This window comes from Gracilinanus agilis, chromosome 2 (genome assembly GCF_016433145.1).
Source record: "Gracilinanus agilis isolate LMUSP501 chromosome 2, AgileGrace, whole genome shotgun sequence".
Taxonomy (NCBI): Eukaryota; Metazoa; Chordata; class Mammalia; order Didelphimorphia; family Didelphidae; genus Gracilinanus; species Gracilinanus agilis.
In genome coordinates this window covers 210,267,235-210,283,477 of record NC_058131.1, presented here as the reverse complement: position 1 = coordinate 210,283,477, position 16,243 = coordinate 210,267,235, and the positions used below count along the sequence as shown (strand labels likewise).

At 35.4% G+C, this 16,243-nt stretch overlaps 1 protein-coding gene across 1 annotated transcript in view; it reads left to right on the top strand.

Annotated features, from left to right (window-relative positions):
* KIDINS220 (kinase D interacting substrate 220) overlaps positions 1–16,243 on the top strand; it is a 176,621-nt gene that overhangs the window by 57,276 nt on the left and 103,102 nt on the right. Inside the window, exons 12-17 of the mRNA XM_044663618.1 lie at positions 1,919–2,096; positions 2,649–2,813; positions 4,779–4,958; positions 6,181–6,346; positions 12,511–12,662; positions 12,854–13,143. Coding sequence (XP_044519553.1) covers positions 1,919–2,096; positions 2,649–2,813; positions 4,779–4,958; positions 6,181–6,346; positions 12,511–12,662; positions 12,854–13,143 — 1,131 coding nt within the window. The remainder of the gene's footprint in view (positions 1–1,918; positions 2,097–2,648; positions 2,814–4,778; positions 4,959–6,180; positions 6,347–12,510; positions 12,663–12,853; positions 13,144–16,243) is intronic.

Below are 16,243 nucleotides of genomic sequence, written 5' to 3'. Positions count from 1 at the left end.
ACGCCACATTTTTTAAAATGTAATTGTGTGAGAGCTGTACAGTGCTCATAGTGCGCGCTCCTGTAACAGCGCCTGGAAAAAAATTGACTTTATGGCTCCTGCAGAAAGAGCCATATCTGGCCCTCAAAAGAGCCAGATATGGCTGGAGAGCCATACGTTGCCGACCCCTGTGTTAGAAGATATCATTTATTTAAAACATTTCAGTCAGCAAAGAAGTTTTTTAAGGCATTGCTTTTAGTAAAGTAGCATTATAACAAATAAAAAAAATCATTAGTATTTCTCTGTAGCAAAACCCAAGAAATGTTGAAAAGAAAAGCCCCATACAAAATAATTCCAAATACAAAAAACATTTGGGAGTTATTCTCCCAAGACACACTCAAGGCTATAGATATTATTACAAAGAAGTCTTTATAGAAATAAAGGAAGATTCAAATAATTGGAGGAATATATAGTGCTCATGTTTGAGAAATGCAATATTAGAAAATATTATTACACAAATTTATTTATAATTTTAGTGCTATACAAGTCAGGCTATTGAGGTGTCATTTTATAGAAGTAGATAAAATAAGGTTCATTTGAGGAATAAAAGTTTGGAATCTTAAAGGAAATGATAAGAAAAGTGAAAAGGGACCCTAGACTATATTTGTGTTATAAAGCAATAATCATAACAATTGGATCGGTATTAGGCAAACTCACTAAACTAAACTACTTTGTAAAAAAAACTCCATATTTGATTAAAAACTGTTTGGGAAAGCTGGAAAGTAATTGGTCAATAAATAGATTTAGATAGCCATCTTGATCCAAGTACCCAAATGAGTACCTGACTTAAGTATAAAGAATATATCATAAAAAGTTCTGTAGTAAAATGGAAGAAGGTAATTTTTACACCTAAGGTAGTGGGAGAATTCTTAAAATAATCACAAAACATAAAATAGACTGTTTTCATTTATGAAATTGAAATGCTTTTGCATAAACAAAATTAGTGCAATTTATATAGAGAAATTATATTCAGAATAAAATATTCACATAAAATATCTATAATAATGGTCATTGAAAGTATATAGGGAATTAACACACACCTATGCCCTTCCCTACCTGAAGGTCAAAGGATATTTTAAAAAACAGTTCTCAAAAGGAGAATTACAAAATATTATTAACCATATCTGAAAGATTGTACTATTAATGAGGGAAACAAATTCAAAACAATTTTCACCTGTCCCTGAAAACTAGAAAAGATAATAAAAGCCAAAAACAGTCAGGGTTGGAGGAGCCGTGGGATGATAGGCATGCTAATACACTGCTGCTAGAGTTGTGAATTGCCCTATCCATTTCAGAAAAGAGCATGAAATTTTGCAAAGCAAGTGAATAAAATGTAATTTAATTTAAAAAAAAGTAATGCTTCTTGTGGCAGTGAAGACCTGGAGAGAAAGTGAATTCTCTTTGATTAGGGAGAGGTAATAGAGATATAAAAGAATGGTAATACAGATGTAAAGCACATTGTTTTATATATCAATGTATGAGAAAAAATGACAATGAGGAATTTAGAAAACCATGGGAAGACATATCAGTTGATAATACAGCATGATGGAATCAGAAAAACAAAATATGTTATGACTTAAAACATTACCAATGGAAAGAAAACAAAATAGTAATGTACTCTAATCTCAAAGACTATCCTTGGTCCCCAGTTGGATTTTCTTTACTATTTTTGTTTATTGTTACCAGGAAAAGTTCTGATATCTGAAATGGATAGGGAGGAGGTCTGGTGATTGAGAGATTGTGACTTAAGTGTAGATAAAAAGGATAATGATACTTTTAACTAATGGGAGCTATTTCTTAAAGCTTAGTTTGAATTTGTGAGGTTAGATTGTGTATTTAAAAATATGAAAAAACTTAACTATTTGTCATGATTTTATAGAAAGGAGACACTCCTCTCCATATTGCTATTCGTGGCAGAAGCCGAAAGCTTGCAGAACTTCTTTTAAGAAATCCAAAAGACGGACGACTGCTTTATAGGCCAAACAAAGCGGGAGAAACACCATACAATATTGATTGTAGCCACCAGAAAAGTATTTTAACTCAAATATTTGGAGCCAGTAAGTATAGTGTTTTATGACTGAGCTTATTTTTCTTATGAAATACATCTCCTTTATGAAAGTAAAAAGTAACCAAATATTTCAAGGAATATGTGTTTATTTGTGTATGGATTGATAGATTGTTTTAATAGATCTATTGATTTACCTATGTTATATATGTGCAATAAAAGTTCCCAAACTATTTTTACATTACCTGAAATAGATATTCTGTGAAATATTAAAAATGCAAGATTTTAATATGGGAAAAGATAAACATTACAAAGTAAATGTTTATGTGTGGTCTTTTAAATATATTAAAGAAGTTTTAAGCACAACTTGTTAATATTTCTAATAGATTAAGAAAAATTTTAGGCCTAAGGGTTCTAAAAGCCCCTTCCATTTAGTTTCCTTTTTATGGCATATTTTTCTTTTGACTTAAATTTAAATTTTTTTTAGCTTCTTTATATGACCTCTTTTATTTGAAAGATAATTTAAAAGATATTCTTTGATTGTATGAATATGATGCAAGTAAAAATCACCTTTTATACAATGGTGTGATATTTTAAATTACAGGACACTTGTCTCCTCATGAGACAGATGGAGACATGCTTGGTTATGACTTATATAGCAGTGCTCTGGCTGATATTCTTAGTGAACCAACCATGCAACCCCCAATTTGTGTGGGATTGTATGCCCAGTGGGGAAGTGGGAAATCCTTTTTGCTCAAGAAACTGGAAGGTAAAGTGTTTGAACTAATTTTTATATGTTTATGTTTTAAGAGCACAATTCCAATAATTTCTTATATAGTAAGTTTTTAGATTATCATTTGAAAAATATTTTTAAAGTAAAACATTTTATGTAGGATTTTGTAAATCTTGCTATAAAAATCCCTGTTGTAGCATCCCAAGTCCTGGGCTTACCTGGATGAAGTTCACTCTCTGGGGACTGGCCTCAAATCTTATCTCCTGAGAGTGACAACTGTTTCATATCTCCATTGTTTTGGTCTGTGTATATATGACAAATAGTAGGTGCTTAATAAATGTTAATTGACTGACCTTGGCTTTTTTTGTCCCCATCTAGAGTTTATTTTTAAACTTGTACCTAGGTTCTCAACAGTTTATGTGGTTAAAAAGATCATAGCTTGTAGGCAAGAAAGCATAGTAGGCACACCATGGTTTTTTTTTTTTCACCCCATAGAAAATGTAAAAGCATGTAAAAGATTCACAATGAATCATAAACAGGCAGTAATTTTTTCCCCCCTTTCCATTATTTCCTTTCACCCTGGGGACCTATATAGACCTCTATGCAGTACTACCTGAAATGGATGTACTTCCCCTGAGAGAGGAATGAATTTGAAGTTGTAAGAGAGTCACCCTTTCTCCCATTCCCAACATTCTGGTGACCCTTGCTTTTCCCCATACCATTCTATAAAGACCTGTAGCCATATGGTCCTGAGAACTTGAACTTTTTCCAGAAGGGAGTGGATTCCTTTCCTATCTGAACTGTACCATTAGAATAATTCATGAGAATAGCAGATGACAAAGTCCAGGTTCTTGCTTCTCCATATAAAAGTTCAATCCTTTGTGAGTCCTGAGGCTCTAGAGTCAGGTGTGTGATCCTCAGTCCAAGAACTCTTGACATTCCTCCAGAAGACTTGAATTCTGAAACTGACAATAGATTTTTCTCAACCACAAAATACTGTTACTACACTTAAGTGCCAACATTTCCACTTTTGTTGAGGAGATTCTCTAATATGACTCCATTGGCTTCCACAGCCACTTGGCTAAGAGGTCCCATCACTATATCTTATTGCTATAACCAGGGAATCCCTGTGCGGTTGTATGTGTGGGTGAGAGAGCATTTACAACTAACTGTACATAGTCCCTCCATTCTTCCCCTCCCTTAATCTCAATTTTCCAGTTTGCTTTAGTCTTTTTTTGGTATGTGCATAGCTCTCACAAAGTAGCCTGAATCAATTAAATCATCTGGTAATACTGCGATTTAATCATCTATCCTCAGTAAGCCAAATGAGTTGACTAAAAAAAAGTATTCAGCCTGCATTGCCCCCAAATGTCCTTGATTTGCCCAAATAACATTTCATAAATAATGCCTTACTTCTGTAACCTGAAGTAGATCAATCATGATGTCTTTTATCACTTATTGAAACAAGAGTGCTTATGTGGAATTATATGTATATTATTAAGGAAGTGGGATATTTATCTCAAAAATGCAAAGTAAAGTGATTGACCTAATTGGCAATTTGTACATACCTTCAGGGTGCATTTTTTTTTAAACCCTTAACTTTCGGTGTATTGTCTCTTAGGTGGAAGAGTGGTAAGGGTGGGCAATGGGGGTCAAGTGACTTGCCCAGGGTCACACAGTTGGGAAGTGGCTGAGGCCGGATTTGAACCTAGGACCTCCTGTCTCTAGGCCTGACTCTCAATCCACTGAGCTACCCAGCTGCCCCCTTTAAAAAGTTATTAGATGACAAGTTTTTGTATTCAAACTGTTTTCCCATAAAATTACTTAAAGAAAGAAAAGTTTTCTGTAGAATGAAACATTAAAATTACTAAAATGCTCTTATTCTGATTTTTAAAAAAGTGGTTTACAAATATTTTGAAAATATTAGAAATTCAAAATGACTTTGCATCTGTCAGTTTTTATTTTTTATTTTTAAGGGTTTTTATCCTGTTTCCCTTTCAGATGAGATGAAGACTTTTGCAGGACAACAAATTGAACCTCTTTTCCGTTTTTCATGGCTTCTAGTATTTCTTACTGTGTTGCTTTGCGGAGGGTTGGGTTTGTTGCTTACTTTTACTGTGGACCTGAAACTTGGTATAGCAGGCGCATTAAGTCTCTTGGCACTCCTGTATATATTCTTTAGTAAGTCTTTGCTTTTATTTTTTCACATGTTGAAAAATATGCCAGCTTCATTGTTTTACTTAATATGATTGATATTTTGGTTTTTTAAATTGAAAGTTAAAAATACTATTGCTGAAAGTATAGCATACAAATAAGAATCTGAGTGGAAAGTTTAACCACAAATTACATATACTTTTTAGCATACTAATTGGCTCAGAAAAAAACAACAACAACTATATTCTAATTGATTTCAGTGGCTTTCAAAATCTGTGTAAAATTTCTTTTACCAGATGTAGACATTGTTATAAGAAAGCCTCTTAGTGATACATTGCATTTCCTCTATTAGACTTTTTTTCTTTTTTTTTTTTTCTTAATCCTTACCTTCCATCTTAGATTCAATGTTGTGTTGACTCTAAGGCAGAAGAGCAGTAAGGGCTAGGCAATGGGTGTCAAGTGACTTGCCCTGGGTCACTCAGGTAGGAAGTGTCTGAGGCCAGATTTGAACACAGGACCTCCTATCTCTGGGCTTGGCTCTCCTTCACTGAGCCCCACCCCACTCTATTAGACTTTGAATAAAATGATGTCATCTTTTTCTGGTTTCAGGATTGAATAGCATCTTTAGTTTGGGGAGCACTATCTGTCACTATGCATTTTTTTTAAACCCTTACCTTCCCTCTTGGAATCAATACTGTGTATTGGTTCAAAGGCAGAAGAGTGGTAAGGGTAGGCAATGGGGGTTAAGTGACTTGCCCAGGGTCACACAGCTAGGAAGTGTCTGAGGCTAGATTTGAACCTAGGACCTCCCCTCTCTAGGCCTAGCTCTCAATCCACTGAGCTACCCAGCTGCCCCCACAGTATGCATTTTTCTGAAACAGGGGAGATAAGAATAATTCCTAATCTCTCATCTGACTGTTGTATTCAGTTTCAGGAAAAGAATCATTTATGTATTCTACTATTATATGAACTCTAGATTTGTTTTTCTCAAGCTAACATTAAATGAGTCTTTGTGCTCTAAACATATACCAGTAAGGGGAAGGGTGTTGGTTGATGTAATTAGATGGTTTAGGATTATAGCATTTGATATCCTGGAGTCATGAAGTCAGCATTAAATTTAAAACTAACACATAGCATATAATTGTGAGTCAGTGAATGAAAGCTGAGTACTTGAATTTAATTCCTTGGGGAAATGAGTATGAAGCTGATTACTTTAAATGATTTCATTGAGTTTATTTTTTCATTTCAGCTGTAATTTACTTTGGTGGTCGAAGGGAAGGGGAAAGTTGGAATTGGGCCTGGGTAGTGAGCACTAGGTTGGCAAGACATATTGGCTACTTGGAACTTCTGCTCAAACTGATGTTTGTAAACCCCCCTGAATTGCCAGAGCAAACTACAAAAGCATTACCCGTCAGGTGAGCTGAATGATTTTTGTTTCTCATTTCTTTCTTGGAAGTATTGTGCTGTATTTAATCAAAAGTAAAAATTTAGTGGACTGAGGAGAATTTTCTCTTCAGATTATGTTTTAGTATGAACAAAATTCTATGGAAAATATAATTTCAAAAGTTTTTGTTGGTGGTTTAATAGCTAATTCTATTAATAATTTGTTGCCATGAAAGAATGTTGTATTAGTTTGCAGCCAGTTATCTAGCTTCACACATTGTCTCTCTCTTTAGACTTTGATTTCCCTGAGATCAGGGTATGTCTTTTGCCTTTCTTTGTATCCTTGGCTCTTAGCACAATACCTGGCATGTGATAATAGGCTAAATAAATGTTTATTGATGACTGGCTGAATATGTGGAATTCAGAGAGACTTTTGAATACTTGTTTGGATCTGATGCAAAGTAAAATAAAGGGAACTGGAAGAACAATAAATACAATTCCTGTGGTAATGAATAGAAAAGGAATAACAAAAATAAATGTAACCTTGAGGAAGTATAATAACCAGTCTGTTTTCCTGAAGAACAGCCAGTTAGGCACAACTTCTTTATTTCAGCAAAGAAGTTTGGAGTCATGGGGACAGAATGTTGTATACATTATTAGACATAGTCATTGTATAAGATATTTTTGTTTGTTTGTTTAATTGTTTATCTTTGTTGAAATGTATAATTCAGTTCCAGAGATGAGAATGGGGTACCTATATCCTGGAATGAATGTAATAGTTTAAAGAAAAGACATTGACTAAAATTATCAACAAGGCCCACATCTCCCTTTTTATAGGCAACTAGGTGATGCATTGGATAAAGAGCTTGGTCTGGAGTCAGGAAGATCAGAGATGAAACTTGGCCTCAAACACCAGCTGAGTGACCCTGAGCAGGCCACTTACCCCTGTTTGCCTTAGTTTCCTCATTTATAAATGAACTGGAGAAGGAAATGACAAATCACTCCAGTATCTTTACCAAGAAAACCCTAAATGGAGTCATGAACAGTTGGACATAACTGAACAACAAAAGCCTTTTGTATGCAACTCTCCATCTAACTCCCCATCAGTATTGTTTCTATTGATGTCTTCAGAATTTAATTCTTGGGAGCTTACCCTCTCTTTTGGCCTGACTTCCTAGAGAATTCTAATTCATAGAATTATTCATATTCTTCCTCTGAAGCCTTTGGAATTTACTTTCCTGGATTTCATGAAAGATGACAGACTATACAAAGATTTTCACTCCTCTGTCACAAACTTTGGGGAAGGGTAACCATTTCTCTTCTTCCTGATTCCATTCCTATCCTTGCCACACCAGGAACCAATTCCTGTTTGTTAATGATAAAAAGATCCAGAATAGAATTTGCCTTTGTTGATTCTTCCATGTTTTGAAGGATAATATCACAAAAGTAAAATCACAAAATTACCAGTTGATCTATATTTGGCAGAGAAAGAACTCCAGCTGATTTCTGGATAATTAAAATCTCCTGTCACTACTGTATTTTGCCTTTTTAGGCTTGTTATCTGTGTCATCCATTTCTGAGACATTTCATCTTTTTTTTCTTCTTTCTATCCAAATGTTCTATAGTATATACAGTATTGGAGAAAATATCTTTTTTTTCCCCATCCTTTTGCTGTCATCCAAATGTTCTTGCCATTGTGCTAATGGCTTCTAGTTCCTGTATTTGTTCGCATTGATATAATTTCTTAATATGTTATGCTACCTTACTTGATCTTCTTTCACTTTTTCTTTTGAATTAAGGTATAGCCATTGAGTGATAGTCTAAGACATGAGTTACACTTGGCATCTCAATTGATAACCTGGGAGTCTAAATTTTATTCCTAGTGTAGCAGATCTAGTTCCTCTTATTTGTTTCCTAAAATTTGGGCATTTGTACAGAGACATTTGAAAGTTAAAATAAAGCAATACTGATTTCTATAGAAGGCATTTTGCTATAGATTTTTTGGTTTGATTTTTATCTCCTGATCATCTCAGCTGTTATTTTTTCTACTTTGCAGTAGTACTACTTAGCTTGGTGAATATGCAAAGAGAATATTTTTCCTTTTTCATCTTTTAAAATTATAAAGTCCTTTTGATTAGATTTTCAAGACATCATGCAGCTAGAAATATGTTCTCACCAGCCTTTGTTAAGTGTACTCCCCTGAGTAAAGTTTCTTTTATTTTTAATCCATAGCTAACAGAAATTCATTATTTTATGGGACAAGCAAAATTATTTTTATTCCATTTCACAGGATAAACAAAACTTTCACTATGAAAATAATTTCAAATGCACGTTATAACATCTCTTAAAGAGAATTGGTTTGAAAATTCTTCTATGAAGAACTTAATAAGATCCTTCAAATGGATATAGACATTGATACTCAGTGATGCCAATGAGCACAAATAAAAAAGTAGGAGATATGTTTCATGGTTAAAGATTACTTAAAATAATGAAAAGAAGAAAGTTGGAAAGCACTGTCTATGGAAAATTCCTGAATAACATCTCTGAAAATGAAATTGACTGTCTCAGTTGACAAGATGAAATGTGCTACCATTGTTTAGTCAATCAACAGACATTAGCAATTTAAAGTGAGCCAGACACTGTACTAAATGTTGGGGATGCATTTCATGGTATAGAGTCTTTTTATAGTTAGCTGTTGATAGTCACACCACTAGTTCTTAGAACAAAGATAAGCTCTTTCCTTGTCCTTGGTTTTTTGCTTGGTCCTTGGAACTTTGGTTTCCTGAAAGTCGCATGACTGCTTAGAAGGCAAAGAATTCTTACATTATCAATAAATTTATGTTATCAGATGAATTTCATACCTTGTTAAGAAAACATCCAGGTCCGAACTAAGCTCAAATTAGTGGTTAGCAGAGTAGTACAAGATAACACTTTTCTGCTTTATATAGAGAATTCCATAGCTGAACCCGACCTGAGAAAATCTTAAATTATAAGCCCAAGGAGTAGTTTAGGTTGAATGTGAGAAATCACACAGAACAATTAGCAAAGTAATATTGGTGAGAGAGATTAGGAGATTGAGTAAAAATGTTTTTTTCTTCTGTATCACAATAAAGTAAAAGTAATGGCTTTTATGCCTTTCAGTGGCAGTATTTATAATTTCTTTCTGCCCTAGTACTAGATTTTAACGAGGATTTTGTGAACCTAAGAACAGGTCTGTAGGGAGGAAGTGAGAATGCAGTTGGAAGATAAAATAACAAAAAGTTTTTTACCTTAAATATAATACTTACAAAGAAACTTTAAGTGTGAAAAGAGTGTTCATAGAAGACATTTAAAATCCCACTTGGCTTATAAAATCAATCATGGAACTTTTCCTTTGAAGATAATTTGAAAAAATCCTATTCTGCTCCTGCTGTGATTTCCTAGTGCTCTAATAACTAAAATAAATGAGAGTAAAACTTCCTTGTCAAAGTAATCCTACATAGCAGAAAAGCTCTACATGAAGCCATTTGATTTCTCAGTTCCAACTGAGGAAAGTATCTCTTTCATATTTTAGTTTTATTCATCTCTTGGATTCTTCCACATTCTTATTTTCAAAATACTATATTGCTCATTCCTAGTTTTTTATTTCTAAAAAATTTAAGTGCTGAGTATACAAATTAAAAAAATAAAACATTTGCTTTTCTCAAGGAGCTTATGTTCTAATGGAGGAGAAAACAGCACATATTACACATGTATTAATATAAAGTTGACCAATACAAATATATACAAACTAGTAAGATACAAGATAGATTGGAAGGGAAGACACTAGCATTTGAGGGTATCAGAAAGGTTTCCTACAGAAGATGATGTCTTTAAAGGAACAAAGGGACTCTGAGGTATACAGATAAAGAGGGAGTAAGAAATATATATATAAAGTTCTTTGCAAAAGTTTAAAGCACTATTTAGAAATCAACAGTTGCAGTTTGTGGAATTCAGAAAAATAGCCTTGAAGTGAAGATCCTGATTCAAGTCTTGCCTCTGATATATATTAGTTATGTGTTGTCCTTTTCAATTGTGTCTAACTCTTTGCCACCTCATTTGGGGTTTTCTTGGCAAAAATACAAGAGCAGTTTGCCATTTCTTCTTCAGCTCATTCTATAGATGTGAAAATTGAGGCAAACAGGGTTAAGTGCCTTGTTCAGAGTTACATGGCCAATAAAGGCCAGATTTGAAATCTTTATCTCCCTGACTTCAGGCTTGGCACTTTATCCATAGTGCCACTTAGCTGGCCTGCTAGTTGTTTGACCCTAAGAAAAGTAGAACATCTTGAGGTTCTATGCAGTGTTCTAGGTTCTTAGTTTCTATTAAGGCTTTAAGTAAGTCGAGAAGGTACTTGCATTGAGAGGAAATTACCTCACTTGAGATTTCCCTAGACCAGTGTTGGTGAAGGTTTTCAAGGTCATGTGTCCAAACTGCAACTTCAGTCTCTCTGTGAGGCACCCCCTCTTTCCCCTTTTGCATTACTCCAAAGGATAGAGGGAGAAAGTGCTGGCTTTGGGAAGCTGAAGAAAGGGATGGGACAATAAAAAAAAATGTCCTTGGGCACTGGGAAGAGGAGGAACAGAGCAGCTCCCCCAGTGCTGGTTTGGCAAATGTGCCACCACTTCTCTAACAATGCCCTAGACCAGTGATGGGTAAACTATGGTTCTATCCAGCTGTGGGACATTATTCCTAATCTGACAAATACAATGAGTAGGATACAATACAATGAAACTTTGAAAGAGTTGCCTTAGAAACAGACTGACAGATGAGCATTTCCTTTCCTTTGGCCCCTCTCTAAAAAGTTTGCCCATCACTGCCCTACACCAATGAAATCAAAGGCATAGTTCCTAAATTATATATAGTCATATATATATGCATGTATCTTTAATATATATGTATTAAATGTATATTTATATATCATATCTATCTAACACTTGATTTAACTGCTCTGGTTTTTGTATTATCTTCTGTAATCACTGTCCATTGAGGTGTGCTAAGAAAATGGCATCTCTGCCTAAATTTCTATCACCCTTTCATTTCTTTCCTCCTTATCATTAATTCAGATTGTTTATATCTAGCTTTACTACTGTAAAGGGTAAAAGGGGTTTTGGTTGGGTGAATATTAAAAGGTTTGGTCGCCAGGGAATTGAACAATTATCAACCCCCATTTAAAGAATAACCTCAAGTCAAAATGACTTTTATGGAAGTTTATTTACAAATGAGGAGAGGAAGAGAAAATCAGAAAGAGGATAAGATAGGATAAGTAACCTAATACACTAGATAATTTGCTCTGGTCTCCTAGTTTAACCCAGGCAGATCTAGTTAGTCCTCAGTCAAAGGAGTCCCAGCCTTGAGCACAAAGCTGGAGAGCTTGAGGGCCTGAGGGCCTAGGAGGTGAATGAAGCAAAGGCTTTAGTCACAGAGTCTCTTTTGAAAGGGAAGTTCCTTAGGAGAAGTTCAGGAAGATTTAGTCTTTATACTCACCACCTGAAATTCCAAAGGAAACATTTAAGAACAGTCTCACCAATGTCTCAGGGTCCCAGGTCCAGGATTCCTCCAAGTCCAAGTCATGAACAAGAAGAAGTCCTTCAGGTCCAAGACATGAATAAGAAGAGAGTTGAACTCACTGAACTCTCTTTTAAAGGGGCTTCTTTTGCATCACTTCTTGTGCCTTCCTCCTTAGGGCCACATAAAGTCCAGTCACAAGTGACACTTTTCTTAGGATTGCCCAGGAGGCAGTCAGTAAATTTTGATTTGTCACTCACTCTAGCACACATGGGTCACAGATCTCCCAACTTGTGAATAAATGGAGTTGTTTACATTTTTGGTGATTAGATTTAAGAATGGGCAAGGTAGATTTAATCTCATTATCACACTACACCCAGCCATTCTGTGGGCAATGGTTATCTTCTCACTTATTAGCCATGTGTCCAGGAAGGGTCCTAAGGCTCCTTTTCATGTTGAATATTTTATAGTCTTTTTCTTCTCATTGGATAATTTAAAAAAAAAAACTAGAATTGGTCTGACTGAAATACATATATCTTCAAAAACTTAATTTAAATAAGGAAAAAAGATTTATTAGGAGACAAAATAATACAACTAGCTTATAAATATAAGACTTATAATTTTAATTTTATTCAGATAATGACAAAATATGTATTTCTTTTTTTTAAAGGTTTTTATTTACAGATTACAATAGACTCTCTAGTGTAGGTGGAGAAACTTCATTGGCCGAGATGATTGCAACTCTTTCTGATGCTTGTGAAAGGGAATTTGGTTTCTTAGCCACAAGACTTTTTCGAGTATTCAAGACTGAAGATACACAGGGTAGAACTTTATGTTTCTCTGTTTTTGTGTTTAATATAATAGTTTTTCTTTTCCTTTTTACATATATTGTATTACATTCTTCATATTATATTATATTGCATCCTAATAATTTTATACTATATTTTGACTATTGAACAAAATTATCTAGATATTAGAAGCATAAATAATAATCAATCTTTTTTATGTCATAGGTAAAAAAAAGTGGAAGAAAACTTGCTGCCTTCCATCTTTTGTCATCTTCCTTTTCATCATGGGGTGTATTATTGCTGGAATTACTCTTCTTGCTATATTTAGAATTGATGAAAAACATATAACAGTGAATGCTATTCTTATATCAGTTGCATCTATTGTTGGTTTGGCCTTCATCTTAAACTGTCATACTTGGTGGAAAGTACTAGACTCTGTCTTAAATTCTCAGCGTATCCGTCTCCATAATGCTGCCACCAAACTGCACAAGTTGAAAAGTGAAGGGTTCATGAAGGTAAGTAAACATTGAAATACTTAGAGCAAAAATGACTCATGAATTTCCAGAATTATAAAGCAGAGAGATCTGTGTTAAAAATAGTTTGTGACTTTAAATCATTTTAGTTTCAACTTCATTTAGAATTAAATTTGTGTACATTTCCTGATCATAGGTATACTCCAAGGGCTTCTCCGGCCTTTCAACTCCACAGATTTCAATTATTTTCTTTATACAGATCACTTTTTAGGGCCTTTATCTATGTGAAATCTTTCCTGATCTCCTAAGCTGCTTGTTATGTTTTTCTTTCCCCTCATTTTACTGTATTTCACATGTATTTGTTGTCTCCTTTGATAGAATGGGAGTTCTTTGAGGGCAGGAACTGTTGTTTTTTTGGCATTGTGTTCCTACCTTCTGGCTTAGAACCTGAATTCTTGCTGATTGATGAATAGACATCCTGCTATATATATACTTTAAAAATTAAAAAAAACAAAACAAAACCTTTTTTTTAAAACCCTTACCTTCCATAGTGGTAAGGGCTAGGCAATGGGGGTTAAGTGACTTGCCCAGAGTCACATAGTCAGGAGGTGTCTAAATCCAGATTTGAACCCACCTCCCATCTCTGGGCCTGGCTCTCAATCCACTGAGCTACCTAGCTTCCCCCTATATACTTTTATATATCCTACTCTGTATCCTCTATTCCTAACTTCAGTTCCACATCACCAATTGACTTGTTGTCTTTTTGAATTGAATGCTCTATAGATATCTCAAACTCAGTGTTCAAAACTATTCATTAGCCTTCCTCAACTGAATTTACCTTTTTAAAAACTTGAGTGTACCACTATTCTTCAAGGCTCCCAGTTTTGCTTATTTGGAGTCATCCTTTAATCCTTACTTGTAGTCCACAAATCTAATAACTTTTCAAGTTTCATCAATTCTTTCTCTACATTGTTCTTGTATCCATCTCCTTTCCATTTACATGGCCACCACACTAGTGCAGGCTCTCATTACAACTTTTCTGAACTTTTACAATAGTTTTCTAATTTCTCCCCATCTCTAATCTGTGCTCTGTACAGGTCTGACCACATCACTCTAGTAACTTCTTCTCATATAAACAATCAATAGAAATTATTCCCTCTGGGGATATTTAAAGCCCTTTGTGATCTGGCCTCAACTGACCTTTCCAGTCTTAATATACATTCCTTTCCTTCTCTCTGTCTTACTGTTTCTCACACATAACACTTTATTTCCATCTTTATGCTTTGTTTTGACTGTCCCCCATGCGTGGAATGTGCTTTTCTCATCTCTACTCTGGAGAATCTATACTTCACTTTATTATTTTTTATTTTTATGTTTAATTTTAAATTTTTTAATTTTTAAAAATATTTTTCCATGATTACATGATTCGTGTTCTTTTCCCTCTCTTCTTCCCTCCCCACTCCTAAAGCTAGCAAGCAGTTCCACTGGGTTATACATTATACTTCACTTTAAATCTCAGCTTATATCTCATTTCACACATGAGGCCTTTCTTTATGTGTTTAGCTTCTATTGTTTCCCTCTACCTATTTACCTTATATAGAACCTCTCCTGTTGAAATGTAAACTCTTCTAGGAAAGAGAATATTTCATTTTTGATTTGTGTATTGCCAGTGCCTAATATAGTATTTGGCACATAGATGATTAATAAATTACTGTTGATTAATTTGTTGGAAGTTAATTGTTGAGATATAGTGTAAATGATAATACTTTTTCATGATAACCAACATATTATTTCTAATTATTTCAAAGGACTTTCAGGGTTTTCCATAAATAGTAATTATTTATTTCTATAGCAGAATAAATGAATATCTATTAGCTCTGCCTAAGGAAATCAAGGGAAAGGTAAAATGGCATAATAGAAAAAAGCATTGGTAGTTAGACAGAGATTTAAGTTCTGGTCTGCCCTTTTTTAGGGATTCCCTGAGCCTCAGTTTTCTCACGTGTAAAATGAATGCATTGAATGATGATTTCTAAGCTCTGTGTGAATTAAATATTTAGGTGACCTCCAACCCCAGCCAGATCCCAGAAGACTTACTATCACAGTCATGTGTCTTAATTGGCAGTGTGGCAGGTGAGATTCTTGAATGGTGGTAGGATATGACCTGTGTGGACCGGAGTGAAACCCTGGCCAATTAGAAAATCTTAAGGGGTAGGGTTTAGACTGAGCTTAAAAAGCCAGCTTGTGGAGGTTCCGGGTTAAGATGGTGGCAGAGTAAGAAGCAGCTCTTAACCTCTCCTGACCGAAACACACAAAACTCCTCAAGGGGACATAAAAACAAGTCCAGACGAACAGAGGAACCCCACAACAGGGCACAACGTGGAAGGTACATGGAATCGGGGCATTTCCATGCTATAAAGGGGTGAAACAGCTCTCACTAAATCGCGGGCTGAGCAACCACCCCACCCCCACCCCCTCCACACACACCACCTATATCGCCGAAGCCAGCTAAAAAGAAATAGAGCAAGTTTGGGGCACCCATCGAGTCATTGGCAGCTCCGGGGCCTGTTCCTGAGAGCAGCAAGATTTAGGACCCCAAAAAGCTATAGAAAACACACAAACTCTGAGCACGGGAGCAGGGCGCAAAGAGCTGACACAGGATGCAGAGCGCGGGCTCAGAGTGCAGACGCGGGCGGAGGTGTGGGTGGAGGCAGACACAGCCACAAGCTAAAGCTCTGAAACCCTGAGTGGGGAACCAGTGCAGATGGGTATATGACTGTGGAAGCAGCGCCCTGAGACTTGTAAAGAAACCTCTGGCAAAGGATCAAGCAAGGGGGTCCACCAGGGGGCTTGATCTTGGAAAAAACCAGAACTCAGACCTCAGGAGCCAAAAGACCGCAGACAGACCCTAAGCGCAAGGATAAACCTGAGAAGCTGCTGGGCTAACGATGGCTACCCAGTCTCAGGAAGTTCAGAAGAGAAAGATTAAGAACAAGAAAAAGAAGTCTTTAACACTTGACAACTTTTACACAGAGAAAATCCAGACAACCGAGCAAACAGAGGAGGAGAACAAACAAGCATCCAGACCCTCCTCAAATAAGGAAAACTCCTCACAAGCTATGGAAGAGTTCAAAACTGAGATTTT